We start from the raw sequence: 26,287 nt of genomic DNA, 5'->3' as shown, positions 1-26,287 counted from the left end.
GTGGGCAGACCCGGAGTCGCCGCGTAAGCGGGGCCGGCTCAGTGCGGTGCAGCAGGCGCGGCTGTGCGGCAGCGGAAGTCCTTTGTTGCAGCGCAGTCCCTGGCAGAGCCAGAGCCTCTCCGCGCAGCCCAGCCCGAGCGCCGCGCGCCGCCGCCACTGCAGCTCTCGGCCCCTTCGCCTCCGCCCGCCTTTCCCGCTGCCGATTTGCCTTAAACTCCCTAAAATCTCCGCAGCCCCGGTTCCTGCTGCGGCCGGTGAGTATTTGCCAGTTATGGAGCTATTTGCGCAACTTTGGCCCGGGCTGCAGGGCGGCGGGCGGCGGGCTCGGCGGAGTGCGGGACCTGAGCGGCGCCGACCCGTGCGGGGAGCCGGAGCGCCGCGGGCGCACGGCGAGGACCCGGTGACGGGTGACTGCCGGGCCGCCTGCTTGATCCCGCCGCCCGCCAGCGCGCCCAGTCGGGGACGTGCGGCCTCCCTGGGTCGGAGGCGAAGCCCCCACGGAGACTAGTTCCCAAATTAGTTACCTTCTTTTCCCTTTCTTTCTCTGCCTTTATTTTTTTGAGGGGGGAGGGGAGGGGAGGTGTAGACGGGAGGCGGGAGGAGCCGGTTGATTGACGTGCCCAGAGCCCGCTTCTCTCAACTTACAGCCGCGGCTCCTTGGCGGGTGGGAGGGGAAGTGTCCCGGAGCCCGAGGCCGCAGACTTGGGCGCGCTCCGAGGGAGGAGGCGTAAGAGCCGTGCAAATTCTTGCCACGCTTTTTCCCACCCCCTCTTGCCGTCACACTCACTGTTTTGTTCAGTAAAAAGTGGTAGGTCTCGGGTTTGGGGATTTTTAGTGGAAAGATCCGTTTCCTGGGAAGAAAGTGCTTTCCTTTCCAGTGGTGGGCGCTTACTAGAGTTCTGTTAGTGTTCGGTAAATATGTTGGATGTAGATCGGGAGCAGTTAACACTAAAATATGTAGGTTTGGGTCTGAGCTCAGCCACTCACCCCGTCTCCCTTCGTACCTAAGCAGCGCATCTGCGTGATCTGAAAGGCTGACATGACATTTTCCAAGCTGGGAGCGTCAGGGAGATGTTGATGAAAGTCCTTGATGTTTTCTGGGGACAGTACGGCGTTTGTATGTAATAATATTTCTAAATCAAACTGGTATGCACGCGCAGGTTCTTTACTGGCCTAAGTGTATTCCCATGCAATATGTATCACGTCAGGAAAACTATGCCAGGAACGAAATATTTCCCCTTTGACACTCGATCCCAAGATGTGGTCCCAGGCTCTTTGAGACTTAGAATCAGTCGTTTGAGCTCAAGTTCAAGGCACTCCAGAGCAGATTTGGTGAAGGATGCCGTTCTCATGATAACTACTAAGCAATCACCACATTTTTCTTTGAAATTAGGAAATTTTGTCATTTCAAATGGATATGATGAGATTTGGAATACAAAACGATGAAGCTTGAATGATGGCTGGCCATCAGAACCTCAAAACTTTTGAGTCACTTGCTAGATATCTAATAAAGTCTCAGTAATACCTGAATGGGTTTGGAAGAAGCTAGATGGGGCTTCCTTATCTTAAACAGAAAAAATTGAACCGTAGTGATGGGGAAATACTTTCCCAGAGATTGATAAAATAATGATAGTCTGCAAGTAGAACCCCCTCAATCAGCATCTTATATTCATTTTAAAAGCAGGTTTCTCTATTACAACCAGATTTTCATGGTATAGAATAATAACTGCTCGAGTTAAGCAATCTTACTGAAGCCTTTCTATTCTTTGTACCCCAGTATGGCCTAAATTGGAGGCAAGGGGGAGCCCTGATGCATCGTTGTCAAAGAGAAATCATATTTAACCAGGACCCTAGCAGGGCAGAGCAGTCTCAGACACTTGCTCTTGACCTTGTGTTTTATTTCGCTTTAATGCAGCTAAATTTTTGTACTGTTTCCTCGTTCTCTTTTGCCAGGCTCTGGGGAAGATATAGTTCATGGAGCTTTTTAAGGGTATCTCTTTGTGCCTTGCAGAATAACCATTCTAATATGCAAGAGAAAAGAAGTGCCTGCTTTCAGGCCTCTCCTCCATCCAAGAGAAGTGCTAAGCCTTTGCTATTAAGCTCTGGTCCAAAGGGGAGAGAGAACCATTTGAGATTAAAAATACAGAAAATTTTCCATAAATTTTATTTTTAAGCTACAATCTGTTGTCTTTCCCTCTGCCCAAAAAAATTGAGATACATTTGAAAACAAAAATTTGCTTGAGAGGTCACTTTGGTCCCTGTAGGATCTTGTCTCCTGACACTTTCTTGTGCTGTTATCTCTTACCGTAAAAATTGAAATTATTCTAATACTCTTATGGGAACCAAATTAAAAGTGATTCATGTCTTTTTTTTCCCCTCAGAATAGAAATGCTTTTTTTTTAAATATAAAATTCATTTTCTTTATAAAAATTCAACCTATACCGAAGTACATAAAAAACAAAAATGAAAGTAATTTTGACTCCCATTCCTTAGAGATAATCACTGTTAACAGTCAATTCCTTGTTTAAAATGGGAGAGGGCAACATTTGGTCATACTGTGCTGCTGTGTGCACCTCACCCTGGCTACGGACAGCCGTGATGATTCATGGACTCATGAACTCATGCTCTCTGTTCACTATTCTGGTTGGTGAGAATTGGCAAGGTAGAGAAAAAGGGAAAGTTTTGCATTAGAGTGATTTAAAATTCTATGATTAAGTAACAGACATGAGAGTTTAAATATAACAGGGCTGCTATTTTAGGTTTGTCCTTATGAAGTACTTACTGTAGCTTGGCAGGCTAGTTCTCACACTTTAATGTTAATATTGGTGTCAAGCCTTTGATGGGTTGATTTATACTGGCCAAACTCATTAAAGCAAAACCAAACCCTCACATTTGTAAAGAGTTTCATAATTTATAGTTGGGGAGGAGTAGTTATACTTATCATTAAGACCACTGCCAAGATATCACTGTGCTGATACAGGGTGAGAGGTCCCTCTGGATCTGTATCCAGAGGTAACATGCCAAACATCAAGGAAAGGAAACTAGAGGAAAGAAGAAGATTAATGACTGTGGGTTTCAGATGTGGCCTAGAAGGAGATAGTACATATTTAAGTTAGATTTCTAAGTATATTCATATTGTGGCACATATAAGAAGTCTTAAGAGTACAGAATCACTCATTTCTTAGCCTGGTATTTTCAAGAAGAGTAAACTGTGAAGTAGCTGATATTCTGAAAACAAATTGCTGAAACAGTACGTAGAAGTTAAATTACAACATTGGTTGATAGTGTTGAGGACATGAGTTTTGTTTTTTTTTTTTGTTTTTTTTTTTTTTCTGTGATTTGAATTTAAAATCACTTTCAAAATAAAATTGGAAAATTAAAAGAATTAAATCTCCAACCAGATTTTCTGTTGTCTGTTTGAGATGTGATCATTTTTAGAGATAATTGAAGAGCTCCATTCTCACTTTAAATCTTTTGTATTAGAGGAGGGCTTCCTTTGATGGGTGGTGGGAGTCAGCAGATGGAAGAGGAAATGGGGAGAGTAGGGCATTCTGCCTGCAGTATGGGGCTTTATAAGAATGGGGTGACTCTGGGAGGCTTAGAATGTCCAAAGGGACACTTCAGTTAATAGTCATTGCCAGAAAGAGTGTTTTCTGGCTGAAAACACTGAAACGTAGGGCTCTGAATCAAAAGAGTCAGAGTTTGAATCCCATCTTGTAAGATGAGCACTTAAGTATCAACCACTGAACCTGTTTCTTCATTTCACAAAATGAGGATAGTAAAAATACCTACCTCAGGGTTGTTGTAAAAATTAGTTGTATGGGAAATCACATTGTAATTTTTGACTGTTATATAAAAGTAGCCATAATTGAAATAATGCAAAAAGTTCATAAGCAAAATAAAACTTGCCTTCTTCAACACTTATTCATTCAAAAACTGATCAAATACCAACTAAATGTCAGGCAACTGTTAGAGGCTTGGGACACAGAGATGACTAAGATAGTGCCCTGATCTCAGGGAGCCTACAGTGAAGCAGGGGAACCACATCATAATAATCCCTGCCATTGAGTGTGGTGATAGAGCATCCCAGTTTGAATGATACATTATTTGTATGAAAGCACAAAGGCATTTGCTGTGTTAGTTAGTTTGAGATGAGGGGAAATATTAAATAGACTTAAGACTTAAAAATGGAGTTAAGCTTCTTAGAATGAACATAACCTTTTTTTTTTTTTTACTTTAATTTTTTCAACATTCTGGAGGCCAGGTGCTTTTTGTTGTTGTTTGTAATGATTTATATTTATTGCTGGCTGTGTTGGGTCTTCACAGCTGCACAGGCTTTTTTCTAGTTGTGGCAAGCAGGGGCTACTGTCTGGTAGTGGTGCACGGGCTCCTCATTGGGCTGGTTGCTCGTGTTCTGGAGCACAGGCTCTAGGACACGTGGGCTCAGTAGTTACAGCTCCTGGGCTCCAGAGCAGTCTCAATAGTTGTGGCACATGGTCTTAGTTGCTCTGCAGCATGTGGGATCTTCCCAGATCAGGGATTGAACCAGTCTCCTGCACTGGCAGGCGGATTCTTTACTACTGAGCCACCAGGGAAGCCCCTGAACATACTTTTTATGATACTTTTTATTGGTTTCAAGGTGTGTGAAGTTTTCAGGATTTTGGTTAGAATTAAAAATTTAACACTTGGAGCTATTCAATTTAACAATTGAAAACAATACAATTAAAAAATATATGTGGACTTGCTGAAAGAAGGAAGCTGGATAGTCCCTCCCATCATCTTAGAGCTGCCTGACCAGTTTTCATTCAGCAACATTTACTGGGTACACACCATGCTGCAGAGAATTGAACAAGCCAAAGTCCTGGCCTTCAAGTTGCTCACAGTCTAGTTGGGAGACATATGGATAATTGTGGCAACATATGGATAATTGTGGCAACTGATTCTTATTTAGCAGTTGCTCCATGACACACCTCCTTATAGTAACCCTAAACCCTAGGGAAGATTGTGTGTTAGTTGCTCAGCTGTGTCCAGTTTTTTGTAACCCCATGGACTGTGGCCCTCCTTGCTCCTTTGTCCATGGAATTCTCCAGCCAAGAATACTGGAGTGGGTTGTCATTCTCTTCTCCAGGGGATCTTCCCGACCTAGGGATTGAACCCAGGTCTCCTGCATTGCAGGCAAATTCTTTACTACCAGAGCCACCAGGGAAGCCCTAGGGAGGATTATCATCCCCATTCTCAGATGAGAGAATTGAGGCACATTTTAGATGTAACTTGCTTGAGTTCATACATCTACTAAGTGACAGAGCCAGAATTTGAATCGAGGCAGTCTGGTTAGTCTGTGCATTAACATCTGCTTTATGTTGCTGTTCTGATGATTTAAAAAATAGCATAGTCAGTGCAAAATAAGGAGATAATACACAGTAATATCAAAACCTAAATCAGTGGGAGAGGGAGGTCTTACAGAGTACTTTCTGGAGAAGGTGATTGATTCTTAAAAGATATGTGGTGGGTTCAGACAGCTGAAAACAGCTAAAAACCAGTTAGCATGAATAAAAATGGAGATAAGAAATACATGAAGTATATGGAGTTGGAGGATGGGGGAGGTGGCAAGCAGTTTGATGCTGCTTGTCTGAAGTTTGAAGCAGTAAGTAACCACATAGGAGACTAGATGGGTGGACCGGAAGGGCTTTTGTATGCTTTCCTTAAGGAGTTTGCATTTCAGTCTGAGGGTATGTGAAAGGACTCAGAGAAGCAGAATGACAGGGTCTGATTTTTGTTCTTTATGAATCATCTGAGGGTGAAGGATAGATACGAGGGACCAGTTAAGGAGCCTATTGTAATAATTTAGAAGTAAAGATAGATGTCTCAAAGGACAGGAAAAGTAAGGATGGGATAGAGGGGCAAATTTGAGAAATATTTAGTGAGAAAATTGGCAAGACTTAGTTAACTGTGAGGCAGAAGTCCTAGGTGACTCACAAGTATCCTGGGTGGTTAGTGCATGATGGAGGCGGGGGAAGAGCAATTTTAGGTGGGTCCCAGACAAAGTCACAGAGTGAATATGTTGAAGAATAGGGTTCCACAAAATGAACCCTAAGAATATGAATGCCACGTGCAAAAAGGGACTTCCTGGTGAAGCTGCCTTTTGCTGAGACAAACCTGCTGTTCACCCAGTGCCCTCTGGTGGTCAGAAGATGCCATGTTGCCTCCTCAGGATGAACGGATCAAAATGTAGACTGAATTAAATGCTTTTCTCCTGGAGAGAGAGAATATTTCAGGAGTCACTATGTTTCCTTTGCATTCTGTGTGAATAAATTCATTTCCTAGACCTAGCACCTTGACTTCAGGAACACCTCAGTTATTCAGAAGTTATTTGGTTGACAACCTCAGCAAAGAGTAAGGCAGTTTGTTGCCTATCAAAAATTAAGATAGGTTAAACAAAGTGCATGAATTAAAACCTTATTATACTCATAAAACACTTCCCTAGGTCCTCACAGAAAATTAAATTATTTATGTAGACTCAGTTTCAATGAGTTTTTGTTGAATTTCATAACCCATAACAGAAGTAGTAGGCTACAGGGGATCAGCAGACCTTTTAGAAGTGACAGCAGTTGGCCTGGACAAGTAAGGAGACAGAAGAATACTAACCACCCCACAAACTACACTCTCCAAAAGTATAACAGCCTCAGGCTGTTTTGTGTAGGTGTGAACAACCCTTGCAAATTTGAACAGTTCCTATTTTTCAGAAAAACAAAACTGGTGCAGAGGAGCTAGTAGCCAGCCAGGTGTTGCTGTATGTGGGGCAGCTGTTGGAATTGGAGGAGGAGCCCCAGACCAGAATGAAAGAGACAAAGGTCCTGTCCTGTCATCTAAAAAATTAGATATGACTTTGAGTATGACTTAATTTCTCAGGGCCTCAGTTTGTTTTCTCATCTATAAAGCAGCAGGTTGAACTTGATCACTTGGTAAAATTCTGTGAATTTTGTTCACAATGATGACATTAATGTTTAAGAAAAATTCTGTTGCTCTTGGATTAGAAAGACAGTTTTCATCTCTGGTTTATATAAGAGTTACATGAGGAGTATGGTTATCTCTATCTTATAGTTGAGAAAGCAGGCTCAGAGAGGTGAAGAAAATTTGTAGTTGGGTAAGTAGTAGAGCTGGTATTCAAATCTATCAATGTCTGCTCCCTGGGGTCTTATTTAATATGTTCATTTAACAAGCATGCATTAAGTGCCAACTCCATGGGAATTGTGCTAGGCACAGGGAACACAAAGTCCATTAAGCCTTGTCCCTGTCTTGGAGAGCTGAGTGTAGTAGGCATAGTCTCTCTGTTAGTGCTAAAGGTGCAAGTATTAATACTACTACAGAACAGTTGGCGCTAGTGGTAAAGAACCTGCCTACTAATGCAGGAGACTTAAGAGACACAGGTTCGATCCTTGGGTGGGGAAGATCCGTTGGAGCTGGGCACGGCAACCCACTCTAGTGGTCTTGCCTGGAGAATCGCATGGACAGAGGAGCCCGGTGGACTACAGTCCATAGGGTCACAGAGAGTGAATCATGACTGAATTGACTTAGCATGGCATGCACTGCACAGCACAGTTAGGAAAAATTAATACACAGCCTCATTGGGGTTTTTAAAGACTTTATGGTGTGAGGACAGAATGGAGCCACCATTTATAGCTTTGTTTCTATGGGAATATGTTTTAAGTTCCAAATAACTTAAAGTTTTGGAACATAACCCAGTAAAATTTCAGAACTTCCTGTACTAAGTACTGAATTTGCAGTCTAATAATCAGTCAGGATGCCTATTCTAAAAAGTGAATAAAATTTTCTAAACTTGATGATGACTGTACAATTTCAGCACCTTGAATAAAAACCTGTTCTCTTTAGGAAACAAACCTGTATAACCAGTTCTTCCTAGAAATCTCAAGGAGAAAACCTAAAGAATTTTACTGAGGTTAAATTTAGAGATTGGAGCACTGTATACCCTGGAAAATGGTATTCTAGGAAGAACTTTGCCAAGGTGACCTTATTTTTATAGGCAGCAAAGTCATTAAGGCTATGATCTCAAGCTGCAAAGTCATATTGCTTGTGTTCTAATCTCACCAAGTACTCTGTGGCCTTAGGAAGGTTATAGAACATTGTGTTCTGTTTTCTTATCTGGAAATGGGTCTTAGAACATACTTTGTAGGATTGTTATGAGGATTAAATGATAAAATGATATACATATTTACATGCACATATACATGTTTTATATATAATACTATATATCTTAACTGTTGACATGCCAGGCTCCAGTTTAAGCAGATATATGTTACACACACATAGACACACACACACATCTGCTTGATAGTAAGGCCAGTGAAACAAATTTATCTTCCCTCCCATTACATTTTCAAGCTTTTATTTTTGCTGATGTGTACCTCTCCCCAATTGTTTACATACACACCAGTGCAGATATCTGAAATGTCTTTCCCCTTGCTTTCTACTTTTCTTTCTTATCCTCACTTGTGGAGACTTTAGTCAAATCCTTCCTAAAGGCCACTGTTCTGGTACAATTCATGCTTTTCTCTTTCTAAACTCTTACTGAGCTTTATTGAATATAATTTAGTATTTAATTTTTCTCAAATTGTTTCTTGGTTTACAATGTAATCCCTCAGGGAATTCCCTGGTGGTCAAGTGATTAGGACTCGCACATTCACTGCCAGGGCCACGGGTTCAGTCTGTGGTCGAGGAACTAAGATCCCACAAGCTTCACCGCTCAGCAAAATAAAAAAGGAAAATGTAATCCCTCGTATGTAATTAGCTCTACTGTATACCATCCTTCTCCACCGTCCACCTCAGTGCTTTATGCTGTGTTAGGAACAAGGTGGGTGTTTAATACATTCTGATATTCTGGTTTATAAGCAAAGAGAATCCTTTCACTATATTTCAGGCTTCTTAAGAATCTAGTCTATAAAAAAAAAAAAAAAAGAATCTAGTCTATAGCCCTCAAGTCAAATCCATATACATACATTTATCATATAAGACATAGAAATAGATATGAGGAAATGAATGTATGTACTTAACAATTACCTTTGAGACACAGAGGTAATTGTTAGTTCAGAGATTAGGATGCTGAACTATAAACTCAACTGCATGTGTGTGCTTAATCGTGTCTGACTCTTTGTGACCCTGTGGACTGTAGCCCCCCAGGCTTCTCTGTCCATGGGATTTTTCCAGACAAGAAGACTAGAGTGGGTAGTCATTTCCTTTTCCAGGGATCTTCCCAGCCCAGGGATTGAACTCACCTCTCCTGCATTGGCAGGAAGATTCTTTACCACTGAGCCACCTGGGAAGCCCTGAGCTATGCAAATGGTTCTCAGAAGAGTGTTCTTAGTAATGCAAGTCATTGACACAGATTAGAGGGTGGATGGATGTGAGAGTTGGACTGTGAAGAAAGCTGAGCACTGAAGAATTGATGCTTTTGAACTATGGTGTTGGAGAAGACTCTTGAGAGTCCCCTGGACTGCAAGGAGATCCAACCAGTCCATTCTAAAGGAGATCAGTCCTGGGTGTTCTTTGGAAGGACTGATGCTGAAGCTGAAACTCCAATACTTTGGCCACTTCATGCGAAGAGTTGACTCTGAAAAAGACCCTGATGCTGGGAGGGATTGGGGGCAGGAGGAGAAGGGGACAACAGAGAATGAGATGGGTGGATGGCATCACCGACTTGATGGACGTTAGTTTGCGTGAACCCTGGGAGTTGGTGATAGCCAGGGAGGCCTGGCGTGCTGCAATTCATGGGGTCGCAAAGGGTCGGACACGACTGAGCGACTGAACTGAACTGACTTGATTCGCCTTATCGGAGAAGGCAATGGCAACCCACTCCAGTACTCTTGCCTGGAAAATCACATGGGCGGAGGAGCCTGGTAGGCTGCATTCCATGCGGCCGCGAAGAGTCGGACACAACTAAGCGACTTCACTTTCACTTTTCACTTTCATGCATTGGAGAAGGAAATGGCAACCCACTCCAGTGTTCTTGCCTGGAGAATCCCAGGGACGGGGGAGCCTGGTGGGCTGCCGTCTATGGGGTTGCACAGAGTTGGACACGACTGAAGCGACTTAGCAGCAGCAGCAGGGCAATAGAAACATCAAGCAAAACTTTTTTTCCATTTAAGAGATTTAGCAATGAAGGAAAAGTATTTCTGAAACCTTACTATGTCAGTGAGAAATTTACTGAAATAGCTTAAAGTATAATTTAGGGAACACATCTACTGAATAAGACTAGATGCACATACACAGACACAACCACATTACAGATGGGAGTTCAGATTGGGTAGTTTTTTGTGCAAGGATCTTAATAAATCTCGTGTTAAGGACTCATGCCCAATCCTTGCTGACTGTTCTTTGCAGAAGGGCACACTGCAAGGAGTATGTAGTAATCACTGTTTAGTGGTTAGTACCATCTGGATGGTCAGGAATCCCAGTTCCTACTTTACCACAGTTAACCCTCCTTAATACATTGTTTTAACAGCACTACGTCATTGTCCTTGTGTGAAATAAGCCTGTTTGACCAGATTAGATCTCTAAGCTCTAAAAGCCTCTGAATATCTAAATTACTGAATATTCTTAATGTGCTTGGTAGCTGGTTTTGAATTTGAGAAAGCTGGTTAAACTTTTTCAAACTAAAATTTTAAAAATCCAGTGCATCACCTAACTCCTTATTCCTCTAGAGAACTACATCCACACTGGGTTTCCTTCTAGCCTTGGGAGAACCCTCAGCTTTGGATCAACTTTGAAGTTTCTGCTCTCAGCCCTAGCCCTTTGACTTGTGGCTGTACAAACTTGCTCTACCAGTGATGCAGCTAGTAGTAATATACAAACAAAAGCAATCACAGAATGTCATTATAAAAACAAGAATTGAAATCTAAACATTTATTAAAAACAGGTAACAAGCTTTACTGTAACAAAGTTCACTATGTTTTTTGGGGTAGCATTATTAAGGATATAAAAAAAGAGCAAACTTCTTTTGGAATTTGAGTGAAACTTTTTTTTTTCCAACTCCAGCCCCCTGCAATCTCCAAGTGAAACTATTGTTTAATAAAAGTGAGTGAAAATAAAGATTTTAATGCAAAAATTATTCTCAAGACATAACAAGCTAAAAGTCTCACAGGAATTTAGATCCTTCACCCATGATTCCACCTCCTGCCTTTGTTTGTTTTTGTTTTGGTGTTATTAAGCTGCCTTAAAGCTTTTCTGAATGAGATGTAACAAGAAGAGAGTTGTTCATGCTAATGTGTGAATGGTTGCTAGTAAAGGTTACTCTCCCTAAAATCAGCTTGACTCAGAACTTGGTTGTAATGTTGTAGAAACTACAGTTTTATATCAGCCTAAGAGCTGTAGTATTAGCATTAATTTTTAACAAAAAGGTACTTGTTCAGCTTCCAGCTGTATGAGGGGAAGATAGACATATAGAGACATGGTGGTGGTGGGATTCATACTCAGGTCTGTTGGACCCTGAGCCCTTGTTCTGTCCATCACAGCACATTGCCTTCGTGCATAGTACATGAGTCTGTGTTGAGTGAAGTAACTCATCTAGAGCAATAAGTTGCCCTCAGTGATGTATCCTTGAGATTATAGGATACCTATGTTGTTGCCGATTCTCAGTACTTTATACAGTGCCTGGTACACCAAAATACTCAACAGATTTTTGAGTTAATGTGTGTTAAAATGCTGTCGATTCTCTTGTTTTAGTGTTTTGTTTAACACAGAATGTATGTTCACTAATTTAAGTGAATTATAACTGTAGCTACAGATGTGCCTATCATGTTGGTTGCTGACCATAAAACTGCTTTTCCTTTAGATTAGAAAGGTCTTTGGAACTTTTAAGCTCTTAATGTCATTATTTCAAGCATAAGACATTTAAACCTGAAAGTTTTAACAGATAAACTGCTGGCTTTCATACGGATGGGCTCTTATTTAGAAGGAAATTTTAAGACTGTCTAGTCAGACTTGCCTCCTGTGCTTAAGGAAGCAACACTACCATCACAACTGCCACTATTCCTTCCATTAGTTATCACGTGCCAAGCACTGAACATTTCACACATGGCTCCTGTGAAGCCTCATGTTTGACTTGATTTTTGAGGTGTAATTATCCCCACTTTGACAGTTCAGGAAACTTGGGGTCAGTGAGGACAACCAAGTCATCTAAGGTGGCAAAGCTAAGTTGGAACTCAGGCCTGACCCAAAGCCTTTTCACTGTACTGTCCTCAACAGAATTTCTTCCCTGCTTCTAGATGGGACAGTCATTATCCTCTAGATGACTTTGTTTCATTTTTTAACAACTCTTATTATTAGAAGAAAATGTGAGATAATATCTATCCTTCTACCTCTTTATTCATTAAAGGTCTCTCTGAAGCCTGTAGAACAGTGGTGTCCCCAATCTTTTTGGCACCAGGGACCGGTTTCGTGGAAGGCAAGTTTTCCAAGGTCTGGGGTCAGGGGGGTAGTTTTGGGATGAGTCAAGTGCATTACATTTATTATGCACTTTATTATTATGTACTTCATCAGCTCCACCACCTCAGATCATTAGGCATTAGATCCTGGAGGTTGGGGACCCTTGCTGTAAAATGTCTATAGACCTAGAAATCTCATCCTACATAAAATGGGCTTGGAGGGGGTCAATATTTGTGTGTGAGTGTGTGTTTTAACTCTTTAAATAAGGATTTGTTGTTGTTATGTTATTGTAATTTTTATATAACTTCGTAGTCTGTGGTTATTTACTTGACTTTCCATCCTGAAAACTTTTCTCATTTTTTTATAGCCTTCATTCATGAATATAATTTTCATAAAGGCCACATGACAGTGAATTTTTGGAAGTGGATTTACCTTGGTTTACTTACAACTCCCTTCTTATCGGGCATTTTGAGTTATAAATAACACATTGATAAATACCTGAGCATACATTGCATTTTGTATATAGCTACATACTGAACATGACTCAATTCTGATACAGATATCTAAGTTACACAAGGTTGAAATACTATACCTACTTGTAATACTACTTGATCTGGCTTACAGAAAAGGTCCAGACATTTCAATTTAAAGATGGCAGTAGGTCTCATAAGCCATCTTCATTTCACCAGGGGCATGTCCCTACTGTGTAACTCTGATTTCAGGCAGGAAAAAAACAAGCAGGGTGATCTTTAGGCAGTAGGGGAAAGGGGTATGTGACCCACATGTGATTTGTGACAGATAAAAAGCAAGTAGAAGTAAGTAAATTTAGACAATTTCTAATTATCACTGCAGAGATTAAAAGGTGTGGAGACGTGAATGTTTTATTTCTGTGAACAGCTTGTTCAGTTCTTTTTATGTTCAGTCAAATTGCATAGGAACTTGTTTTCAAGTAGAAGATAGATTCTGAAATTTTATTTATATAGGTTAAAAATTAGGGCTAAAATTGGATCTTATTTTAGCTTTGTAATATATTGGACTTACAATGCTCCTGTCTTTATTCAGCATCAGCTCTATACATTAAAAATATTTATAATGTTGATAAGTGAAGAAAACTAGTTGCAGAAAGATATGTACAGTACAGTATCATTTAGGTTAAAAAAAAAGTTAAAAAAATCAAAGCAAAACTATTTGTCTGGCATGTAGTGGATACTCAATAGCTGTTGACTCTGTAGGTATACATATAAACAGATTTGAAGATAAATAATTGGAGAGGTTATCTCTGGAAAGAGGTATGTGACCTAAGGTGTGTTTTTATTTTATGTACTTTTATGTTTTAATTTTTTTCAGTAAGCATGTGTTACTTTTGTACTCCTTTTTTTAATGATTGAAAAATTAAGAAAAATTTACAATCTAAGGACAGATACCTCCTTCCCAAATAGGTCCCCTGTTTCTTTATACAGAATTACTCCTTCTCTAATAAATTAAGAGACAGGCATTGACCAAACCTATTTGCTTGGTACCATTTGCATGTAGTCTAATAAGCTTTAGTGAGTAGAATTTTTTCTAAGGAAACTTTCAAACATACAAAAATAGAATTATGTCTACCTCCTAGCTTCGATAGTTATCACCACAGGACCAATCTTGTATCATTTATAGCCTATACCCACCCCACTGGATTATTCTCAAGCATATCTTAGATGTATCATTTCATCAGTAAATACAGCAATATGTGTATCTAAAAGATAGGATGCTTTTAACACAACCAAAATACCTGCATCACACTTAAGCATGAGCAATAATTCCTTTATATCAATCACCTGAAGAGTTTTTTTTTTTTTAATATTCGGCAATTACTTTCAATTCAAATTGCTATTTTACTTGCTTTCACTGTATTCTTCAAGTACTTTAAAACTAGTGTCTTTTTTCCTTTCAAATTTAGTTTGAAATTGCATGTTTCCTCCTAGAGTTGTAATGAAACCAAAATGATGGGTTTTGCTTTTGATACCTTTGCTTGTATTTCTTAAAATAAAAATGAGAAGCTTGAATAAATGGCTGGGTATCTTCACCTTTAAATTTTAAAAGTGATTCAGATATATATTAATTGAGTTTTACTACATTAGAATGGACAGCTCTTTTTTTTCAAGTGCTTTTCTGATTTCTTGTCTGATTTTAATGTTTTTGTTTTACATAGGTCTCTAATTAATAGAAGATGGCAAAGCCCAGCCACAGCAGCTACGTCCTTCAGCAGCTAAACAACCAAAGGGAATGGGGTTTTCTCTGTGACTGTTGTATTGCAATTGATGACATTTACTTTCAAGCACACAAAGCTGTTCTAGCTGCTTGTAGCTCCTATTTTAGAATGTTTTTCATGAACCATCAGCATAGTACTGCACAACTGAATCTCAGCAACATGAAAATTAGTGCTGAGTGTTTTGATCTCATTTTGCAGTTCATGTATTTAGGAAAAATTATGACAGCTCCTTCCAGTTTTGAACAGTTTAAAGTGGCAATGAACTACCTGCAGCTGTACAATGTCCCTGACTGCTTAGAAGACATACAGGATGCAGATTGTTCTAGTTCAAAATGTTCATCTTCTGCTTCTAGCAAACAGAACAGCAAAATGATATTTGGGGTGAGAATGTATGAAGACACTGTGGCTAGAAATGGCAGTGAAGCTAATAGGTGGTGTGCAGAGCCAAGTTCAACAGTGAATACACCACATAATAGAGAGCCTGATGAAGAGTCGTTGCAATTAGGTAATTTTCCTGAGCCATTATTTGATGTATGTAAAAAGAGTTCTGTGTCCAAATTATCTACTCCAAAAGAACGTGTATCACGACGCTTTGGACGGAGTTTCACCTGTGATAGTTGTGGATTTGGCTTTAGCTGTGAAAAATTACTAGATGAGCATGTGCTAACCTGTACTAACAGACATTCATACCAAAACACAAGATCCTATCATAGGTTAGTGGATATTCGAGATGGAAAAGACAGTAATATCAAAGCTGAATTTGGTGAAAAGGATTCTTCTAAAACCTTTTCTGCACAGACAGACAAATACAGAGGAGACACAAGCCAGGCTGCTGATGATTCGGCTTCAACTACTGGAAGCAGGAAAAGTAGCACAGTGGAGTCTGAACTAGCCAGTGAAGAAAAAAGCAGAGCTGCTGAGAGGAAAAGAATCATCATTAAGATGGAACCAGAAGATATTCCTACAGATGAACTGAAAGACTTTAACATTATTAAAGTTACTGATAAAGACTGTAATGAGTCCACTGACAATGATGAGTTAGAAGACGAAGCTGAAGAACCATTTTATAGATACTATGTTGAAGAAGATGTCAGTATTAAAAAAAGTGGGAGGAAAACTCTAAAACCTCGGATGTCAATAAATGCTGATGAAAGAGGTGGTTTAGAAAATATGAGGCCCCCGAACAACAGCAGTCCTGTACAAGAGGATACTGAAAATGCTTCTTGTGAGCTGTGTGGGCTCACAATAACTGAGGAGGACCTGTCATCTCATTACTTAGCCAAACACATCGAAAATATCTGCGCATGTGGCAAATGTGGACAAATACTTGTGAAGGGTAGACAGCTTCAGGAGCATGCCCAGAGATGCGGAGAGCCCCAAGATCTGACGATGAATGGGTTAGGAAATGCCGAGGAGAAGATGGACATGGAAGAGAATCCTGATGAACAGTCAGAAATAAGGGATATGTTTGTTGAAATGTTGGATGATTTTAGAGACAATCATTTCCAGATAAACAGTATCCAAAAGAAGCAGTTATTTAAACATTCTGCCTGTCCTTTTCGATGTCCTAATTGTGGCCAGCGATTTGAAACTGAAAATCTAGTGGTTGAACATATGTCTAGCTGCCTAGACCAAGATGTGTTTAAGAGTGCCATCATGGAAGAGAATGAAAGAGATCACAGACGAAAGCATTTTTGTAACCTGTGTGGGAAAGGATTTTATCAGCGGTGTCACTTAAGAGAACACTATACTGTTCATACCAAGGAAAAACAGTTTGTTTGTCAGACATGTGGAAAGCAGTTTTTAAGAGAACGTCAATTGCGCCTGCACAATGACATGCACAAAGGCATGGCCAGGTATGTCTGTTCCATTTGTGATCAAGGCAACTTCAGAAAACATGACCATGTACGGCATATGATTTCTCATTTATCTGCTGGTGAGACTATATGCCAGGTCTGCTTTCAGATATTTCCAAATAATGAACAGTTGGAACAGCACATGGATATTCATCTGTATACATGTGGAATATGTGGAGCAAAATTTAACTTGAGGAAAGATATGAGATCACATTATAATGCCAAGCATTTGAAAAGAACATAAGTGATTTTCTACTGTATAATGTTTAGCTGATAGGAGACAAAACACCAAAGCAAAGGATATGAGCTATTTAGAAAATGATTTTATAAGATGGAATTGTTGAAAAAAAATTTTAAGGCCCTTTTACCTTTAATATTTTTGTTTAGGATCTTAAGTATCTACATTTTAGGTGTTATTAAATGTTTATCATTTTTGTTATTTCTTAATAGAATTCTTTGTTTTTAGTTTGTTTTAGCTATGATTAAAATTACTTTTAAATGTAGATTACAAGTGGTTGTTACCCCTTCGGTGACTATTGAAGCTTAGGTTGTTTTTTTTTAATCAATAAGGTGATGATGTCACAATTTTTATTTTATGTTGTTTTTTAAGGCTACCTTGTGAAATTTTAAACCCAATATCATTGGCCATTCCTGTTTTAAATTTTAAAAAATATATTTTTTAAGTAGTTATTTAAAACTATCCCATTTACTTTAGCTTTTTTTTTTTCCTGTAAGTTGAACAATGATTTAGCCACTGTTTATTTCCCTCTTACCAGTGAAATTCATATTCTTAAATTGAAAACTTAGTAGGCAGGTTAGGTGTGCTGAATCTAACCTTGAAGGTTGACATGGGCTCAAACTTGGCCTAAAAAGATTGATGGACCTAAGGAAATTCCTATAAATGAATATTTCCTATAATTGATAAAATATTATCATTTAATAATCACATTTAAAACTTATATTAAGTGTAAAAACCCAATGACTGTACTCCACTTGGCAAATTAGTGGGGACAAGTCATTTTGTTTTGTGATATTAAATTTAACTATGATAGTTAATTAAAAAAGCATATCTTGTATTCATTTAAAATAATTTAAAATATTTTGATTTCTAAAATGTGTTAGTTTATCAATTATTTTTGTTTATAAATAGACTTTAATAGCTTTCTAGGAAGATGACATCTAAAGGAAAATGATTTTTCACCTTTAAAATGACATACTTTTGGAACTTACTTTGAGATTTGAGAAAGCTGCCATGTATATTGATAAATCTAATAAAATAAAGAAATCAATCACAAATCTGGTTGTTCTATAAAAGTAGAGTGTGCAAAAAAAACATGTCTTGTGTTTTATACTAAGATTTGGAGAAAATGTGTTATGGAAAATTACAGTTTTATCAACATGCTTTTTTTTCTGTAAAGGACTATAAAATTTGAGGACTATAAAATAATAACAGAACATATAAATGTAAATAGTTTATCATTTTTTAGATAAAGTAGTATTACTGTTAGTTGTTGCTGACACGAAGTCTACATGAATTACATGTGAATTAAAACTGGCAAAACCAGCCCACAAATCCACACATCTGTTGGATAGAATGTGTTTTAATGTAAACTACTTGCATAGTAATACCCTTCTCATAATGAAAGGGATTTTAAATAACTCCTATATTTAAAAGTATAATTTTGTGATTACGAACAGTAATTTAACAGTATTGTTCTTTTTGTTTATATCACATTTTAAAGATATGCAAGTCATATTTTTATATACAATTTGCATAAAAGAATAAGTTTGCCAAGAGAACTGAGAGACATATTGACTAGCATAGATTTAGTTGAAAGAGAAGACCACAGTGTGTGCTCAAAGATTTGTGGGGGCATGTTGAGAGGTGTTAAGAATTGAAATACTACAGGAGCCATACAGTATTAGAGCAAAATAATGGGAAGTAGAGATGGGGGAAATACACAAAAAGGCAAATGAGAAATCAGGATTTTTTTTAAAAAGCCATATAGCAGAAAAAGCAAGAAAAATGATTCATCTTAGTTCGTGGATACAGTAGTTTATCAAGTTATTAAATCTGAAATGCAACTTAAAATGAAAAATGTATATACATTACTGAAGAAACCTGATAAAAGTTCTGTAACAAATCCAGAGACCATCAGAGAATAGAAGATCTCAAACCAAATTTCAAAAGTATATAGCATCTTAGTAGCGACTTAGCAGCAGCAGCCGACATCACTTTCTTTGGAACCACTTTTTTCCATCACCCTCTTCAAAGCCTCTATTGCAATGGCTTTCCCACCATTAAAGAACAAGTTTGTTGTTTAGTCCCTAGGTTGTGTTCGACTCCTTTTGCGACCCCACGGACTGTAGCCAGCCAGGTTCCTATGTCCATGGGATTTTCCAGGCAAGAATACCAGAGTGGGTTGCCATTTCCTTTTCCAGGGGATCTTCCTGACCCAGGGATTGAACCCATGTCTCTTGCATTGGCAGGTGAATTCTTTACCACTGAGCCACCTGGGAAGCCTTTAAAGAACAGAAGCCTATCTAAATACTACCACTCTGTAAAAAATGATTTCTACACCCATTGGGAAAGGGGTTTAGTTTTAGACATGTACTAACAGCCAATTAGCAAGCGAATATATAAACATATATATAAACATTAAACATAATTTTACATAACTGAGATGTTTATAGTTTCACAAAGCCACACCACAGGATGTGTTTTCCCCGTGTGTTACACAGGACACATGCCTTTTGTTTTGCAACTAGCTACAGCAGTATAAGCTTCTTTGAGTATATGTACAGTCTTCCTCATTAAGAGTTCATTTAATGACTACGTGCCTCCTTTTAAAACTAGGGGGAGTGAAAACTATCCGACACCTCTCTAGCCCAGTTTTCTCTCACTTCCCTCTCCCGGAGTGGAGCTACAGAGTCGTGCCTACTTAATACCGCTTCTTACCCTCCAGTGCTATGAAGACAGTGAATCGAGGTTGTGAATGTTGCCTCCTCCTACTGTCTGTAATTTACGTGATTAGGCTCCAAATGTGAAAATGAAGGGGAAATCTAGATAGGTATATATGGAAACTTGTTTTTTCTTACAAATACAGTCTTTCTTAAAGGGCCTTTTGTTCTCCAGCAAAAAATCTTGCCACCAATTCCAGCGCAGCTCAGATGTTGATAATTTTTAGTAAACAGGACTAAGAATCTCAGAGATTAGTGGATTATGACTCAGAAATTTGTCTTAATCCTGTATTTTTAAAGTAATATTCAGAGAAATGACTTACATGAGTAAAATGGCTAATGTTTAAAGTTTGACTATAAACAAAAAGCAGCACTCCAAGGGCAAGATACAAAAATTAAAGAATTAAAATAAGGACAGAGTTTTCTAGAGCAGCCAGCACCAATTAAAAGGAAATATTATAGACCAAGTAAAAATCACAAGTATTGTGGTTGAGAACAAAAATATGAGCCAGGTAGAAACATCGAGGTAAAAAAAAAAAATCAGTGAAGTGAGTAAAAATAGAATTTGATTGGCTAAAATAATGATTAATTCCATTAGAGCTACAGAATGCCTAATGAAAACAGCTTTTATGAACATGCCAAGGATATGCATAACATGTGAGATAATATTCCAACGTTTAAAAAAAGTGGGAAGAGAAGCTGGTGGTGGTTTGTAACATTCTCTGGTTAAACAATACATGTTCCTATATATCACTAAAGAACTTCTGTATTTAATAGATCTGTGGAAAATTCCCTAAAGACCCAGTGTAACAGTTTAAGTTAAACATAAAACTTGTTAACAAAACACTAAATTAGTACCAATCAGAAGAGAAAACCCTGAATATGTATATGCATACATAGTTGAGAATAAAGTAGTTTGGTGTATTTAATTCTAAATGGGTTTTATGAGTTACACATTTTTTTTTTTTTTTTTTGCCATTAACAGTGATAGAAGTGCTCTGAAGGCTTTGACAATGCCTAAGATCCCAGGATACCAAAAGGCTCTGTGGGAACATACCTTTGTGGAATGTCTCCCATCTCCTGATACCTGAGGTGCAGTAAACAAGGTGATAGAATGAATGCCAGGGAACTGAAGCAAGTAAAGTTAGATTTGGTGTTAGAATTTGTGGCCCAGATTTGGAAGTCTATGAACTACCCATCCCAGGGCTCTCAGTAATCCCATCATCCACTTCATTAACACTCTTTGTACTCTGCTAAACACTTGATACAGATGTAATTTTAATGAATCGTCATGGCCTTATGAGGTAAGTATTCTATCAATAATTTTCCAGATGGGGGACTGAGGTTCAGTGAGACTGAGTCTTTTTCCAGAGAGCATACAGAAGCTAAATACTAGCACTGAAATTTGAAGCTAAGCCTATTTGATTCCTACATTCCTGTACTTAACCATTAAGCAACATACTTGACCAAGAAGTACAAAGAAAAGCCTTTTCAGTTCAGGTAACACGTATGACAAAGCTCCTAGGAGATTCTGTGCTCCTTGTTCATCATCTGTCATCTACTGTGCCTGGTAAGATAGCTGGTAATAGTGGTACCTAAATGAACATATTGCATAATGTGAAAATATATCAGTCAGAAGCAAAACATTTTTATTTGAGTAGATCATTCAGAATGATGTTTTAGAAATGAATATTAAATACTCTTGTTTTAATTTCCCTTTATATTTCTACCTCTGTGATGTTTTGCCTCTGTTATGATTGTTATGTTTTAACCTCTCTGACCAGTCAGCATTTCCTTTTATTGGTTATGTGATAAATCATTTGAAAACCTCCATTGTGCCCCCCCTCAAATCAGGACCCCAGAATGTTTTCCTCTTTTGCCTTAGCAGGTGATGTGGATAAGAAATTCTTCATTTTTTTGGCTAAAAAACAAAACAAAATCCCTAATTATCATTTTGTAAGGATTGAAGTTTACAGATTAATCTAAGTCTGTCTAAAAACAAATTATTCTAGCCATTTGTAATTCAATTTACCAAAAGTATCTATGTATTTCTAGTGTAAGCTTACAATCTTACTTGTAAAAGAAATGAAAGATAATTTCCGGAAACAATTGTATATCCACCCTAACCTAGCAGCAAACTTTTAAGAAATGGAATAGTCTACTGGTTTAAGTGAAACAACATCCCTCCCCATCTAATCGATTTTAATTTCATGCATCTATTGCCTGATTTCTAAAACCTATACAATAGGTTTTACTGTTACTTAACAAAGCCTACTACTTTAATGATCTCTACCATCTGCCAAATGTTATTTTTTTTAAAAGGTGAGACTAGAAGAAGAAGATGGTGAAGATTCCATACAAAATATATAATCTTTTAGGTGGCCCACTTTCATTGCCTTCTATCAAACTCAAGGACTTATTCCTTGGTAACAAGGGTTGTTGCTGTTTAGTCCCTAAATCATGACTCTTTTGTGACCCCATGGACTGTAGCCCTCCTGGCTCCTCTGTCCATGGGATTTCCCAGGCAAGAATACTGGAGTGGGTTGCCATTTCCTTCTCCAGGGGATCTTCCTGAACCAGGGATTGAGGCAGTGTCTCTTGCATCGGCAGGCAGATTCTTTACTACTGAGCCACCAGGAAAGCTCCAACATATGGGTTGAGTCTAGACCAAGTGAAATTTAGCTACTTATAAATTTATATGCTGGCAAGAGGCGAAAGTGCAAGGATTTAGAATGTTTGTGTCTCTAAATATTGGTAAATATAAACTAAATGACAATAGCAGCTTATAAATTCATGCTAATTTTAAACTAGTTTAATAACACATATGCATATGCTTAGTTGACTTAGCATTTAGAAGTTAAATTCATTTAAGTTGCTCCCTTACTATATTTAGGAGAACCAAATCACTAAGGTCCATTATTAGTGACAAAATTGTTCATCTTTTCTATCAAATTCCACCACAGATCACTAGTGGGCAGGAAGCCATTTATAATTTTTTTTAATCATCTTGCTGGCAAGAAAAAGACTGTATGAAGATTATAATTGAGTACTTGCCTCTAAATTAAATGTATCAATGTACTAATCACCACTGTAATAAGTAAAAAATCACAGGAAACTCTAGGACTGAAGGATGACAAAAATGTAAAAAAACATGACTTCATGAGTCAGGAATAGTAGTAATTTTATGTGGGAACATTTGAATAACTTTGTACTTACCTATTTGAGAAAAGAATGGGTAGACATCTCATGAATCCCAGTTAAGCTTTATTTAGAAAGTTACTATGTTGTTTTTTTTCTACTTAAACCAATTCCTTATGGCAGAATCAACAGAGCTCATTTTTAGATGACAGAAATATAAACATCTCTATTATGAAAGTCACTGTTTCTTTCAAATGCTTATGTGTTCCTTGATGTGGAAAAAATAAAAAATTTCTTTTATTACAAAATTAGGGCAAATCATTGCTGCAAAAAATAAAATTCTACCCAGAATCATTGGGGCAGGTTAGGAGTGCTATGAATATAGGAATTTGAAGGAACACTCCTTTTTGTGTGTGGGTGTACTTTATTTCCATTTGCAGAGTGTAAAACAATCTTTGAAGAGAACAATGTTAGCCTGATGGCTGAAGGCACTCATAAAAAGAACATGAACTTGTTAGATGTATGTTTCATTCAGAGATTTGCTATTAACAAGTACATTGTAAAATTATTTTATTTGAAGGAAAATACTTTTTAACTGCTTCCTTCCTCCCTACTTTACCTGACTATCCTCCTCTTTGTTTCATATTTATGAGTCCTACCCATTCTTTGTTAGCCCTTGTAAGAAAAAGTTGCCCCAATAGCTGAAAAATTATATTGGTGAAAAGAATACCTTATATTTAAAGGGTATAGTGAATTACATTCGGGAAGAAGTTAAATCTAAGTTTTAGGATCTGTGCTTTTGTTCTCATTTTTTGTTCAATTACCAGTGTGCTGGCCTGGTGCCAAAAGTCATGAAATTCTGACCTAAGATTTATGTTGTATCTTGTAGAGCAGTCAACTTGCAATATTATTTTTCTTGAGTTTTGTCTTTTTCTGTGTGGCAGTGGTCAAATAGGGCCTTCTAAACCTCTGGAGAAGTGAGATCTGAATTTGGAGAGGACATGGGGAAGAATCAATCATCAACAGATAATCTTTAAGTCCAGACCCAGGAATTTCAGATCTGAAGTGACACCATCTTTTCTGTCTTCTGACAAACCTCATCAACCCCAAAAGTTCCAGTTGCAAGGATCCAAGAAAACTCAGTAAAGATCACTTTGGAATCACTTTGTTGTGACAAAATCGATTCACAGTGACTCTATTATTTGTAAAAAAAATCTGCTAAAGAAAACAACAACATCAGTGATTAAGCTACACTGAAATGAAACTTTACATGCTAATTATCTTCAAGAGCCCCTCCTAAAATAAAAGGGCTTGTTAGGCTACTAGAAATACATTATAAAGTAAGATAATCACCTATCTGTGTAAACACATATAATTCTAAACTTAAATTACAATTTATATATCATGAAATGTAGTTAGTTTCAAAAATTATATCCCAAATCTGTAGTTTAGGTTATAAATAAAAAGATGTGGGTACAAAGAAGACGACGTTACGTGTAAGACCAATATTTTAACAAGATAATCTAGTTATTGCTTAGTGTAATGTGACATTTGCCTTTCTTTTTTTCACTGTATATACCAGTCACAAATCTTGATTATTAATATTAATGAGGCTCCCTTTTAAGTCTGTTGCTTTAAGAAAAAACAGAAGTGGTATTACTTCCATGGTGGTATATATTCACAGATCACAGACAACCAAGAAGAATGTATCAAGTCACATTTTCTTCTCAATTTAGCAATGTAACCTAATAGGCAGAATAAGCTTCTGTTAAACGTTTATTCTTGGTATTAATACATAATACCATGCTTCTCAGTTTTCAAATTTCAAGACAAAATTCAACTAAGTATTGAATGAAACAACTGTTAACATGTTTAAAAAAGCTTTCATGGGAAAATGAAATGTTTGATGATATTTTAACCTGAAGATACATATACATACCTTTCTCAACCATATTAATCTTACAGCCATATTATTTGCATATTGTGAATATATTTGTAGTTTTGGCTAACTGCATAGTCAACTCAATATCATCATCATAATCATTATTGTTTCATCTGCAATATTAAGATGTATATATTCAGAAATGGTTATTTTGTTTTTATGCCAATGCTTTCAAATGTTTTAATAGGGAGTTGCATAAAGACATCTAACTTAAGAGCATATTTAAGAGCAGATGCAGAATTTAAGTCATTTAACATCTCTAGATATAAAGCAGGATAATAACATGAATATTCTAATAATTAGACTAACTAAAAATCAGAAAAAGTTAATTAAAATGTGATACTGGGTACAGGGGTGAGAAGAGAGATGAGAAATCCACTAAAGACTTCAAATTCATAAGAATTCATCTGCTTTAAGAGAAATAAATAAACTTAGAGAAGTGTTACAGTCTAAAAACCAAAAACTATAGCCAGTTTCTTCTAGAAATATGAACAAGTATATAGAACTGCAGACTTCTAACAAGTAAATAGAAAACAGTAAAGATAAAAGAATACTATCAATAATTCAAGGTGCTAGATCAATATAGTAGAAACTCAACAATTTTTGATTACTGGTGGAATTAGATTTACAGGAGAAATATAACTTAAATTTTGACTGTACTAAACTACAAATGTAATAAATTATAATAATTATAAATGATATAAGTGCATTCTATAATGTGACTACTTTCTGTATATTAGTATAAAATGGAATACTGGGTTACATAGAGAATTTTTGTTACATTTTTTAATCCACGCTTTATTTAATAAAATTTCCTCCTCTATGTTCAGAATTTAAAATGTCTTTATATTACTTTTTTTATACTGTACTTTTCTAACCTTGCTCTTTTTAAAAAATTATTTGGCTGAAAAGTTATCTGTTCCTTTCATTCTATAATACCAGAATAATAAAGTATCTGATATAGCTAATTATAGTATTCCTGAGCACCTTAAGAAGTACACAAAGAATTAACTAAAATTCTTATTTCCAAATTCTGGTTTCTTTCAATACAGAATGACTAGAAAAGTACTATCTCATGGCAAACAGATGGTAACAAATTAGGTTTCCTCATAATATAAAAATAGGTAATTGTTTATAAAAATTAACTGACATAGTATTTAGTTCTTTTAGAGCGTTAATCTATTTCTCAAAATAACAATTTATTCAGAGAAATAGCTACCTTATCAATGTAGTTCATTTTGTTAAATTTCCGTTTGAGAGTTTAAAAAATTGTTTTTCTTTTTTCAAGTGATCAGCAATGCTATACATTCGCCTGTAATGCAGGAGACCTGGGTTCCATCCCTGGGTTGGGAAGATCCCCTGGAGAAGGGAAAGGCTAGCCACTCGAGTATTCTGGCCTAGAGAAATTTATGAACTGTATAGTCCATGGGGTCGCAAAGAGCCAGCACAACTAAGCGACTTTTACTTTTACTTCTTTTAAATTATTTCATTGAATTCTACAAGAGTCTTGTCTTCGAGGTTAGCACTCTACAAAACTGAAGAAGGTACAATTTGTCTGCTATTACACAGATTCACTTTTCTAGAAAAGTCTCTCTTCCAGGTTTGGGAGCCCTAGCCTTCCATACAAGGCAAAGTAATGTCGTATTCCAATTACTGTGTATCTACAATTCAAATAGAACTTTTAAAGACTTGAGTTTTTCA

The 26,287-nt window shown here is 37.4% G+C and overlaps 1 protein-coding gene across 5 annotated transcripts; it reads left to right on the top strand.

Annotated features, from left to right (window-relative positions):
* Positions 1–116: 116 nt before the first annotated feature.
* ZBTB1 (zinc finger and BTB domain containing 1) lies at positions 117–25,406 on the top strand. 5 transcript variants are annotated; one of them, XM_044924853.1, is made up of 4 exons: positions 117–254; positions 14,630–16,545; positions 20,492–20,612; positions 23,589–25,406. In XM_044924853.1, exons 2-3 carry the CDS (start codon positions 14,648–14,650, stop codon positions 20,595–20,597), a joined length of 2,004 nt encoding a protein of 667 aa, XP_044780788.1. In that variant the 5' UTR covers positions 117–254; positions 14,630–14,647; the 3' UTR covers positions 20,598–20,612; positions 23,589–25,406. The 5 variants fall into 5 exon arrangements, with proteins under 5 accessions (XP_044780788.1, XP_044780789.1, XP_044780787.1 ...); XM_044924854.1 differs by lacking the exon at positions 20,492–20,612 and having other exon boundaries at positions 23,589–25,403; XM_044924852.1 differs by lacking the exon at positions 23,589–25,406 and having other exon boundaries at positions 20,492–22,585.
* Positions 25,407–26,287: the final 881 nt, after the last annotated feature.

This window comes from Bubalus bubalis, chromosome 11, assembly GCF_019923935.1.
Source record: "Bubalus bubalis isolate 160015118507 breed Murrah chromosome 11, NDDB_SH_1, whole genome shotgun sequence".
In the NCBI taxonomy this organism is placed as follows: Eukaryota; Metazoa; Chordata; class Mammalia; order Artiodactyla; family Bovidae; genus Bubalus; species Bubalus bubalis.
This window is presented reverse-complemented; position numbering and strand designations above follow the sequence as displayed.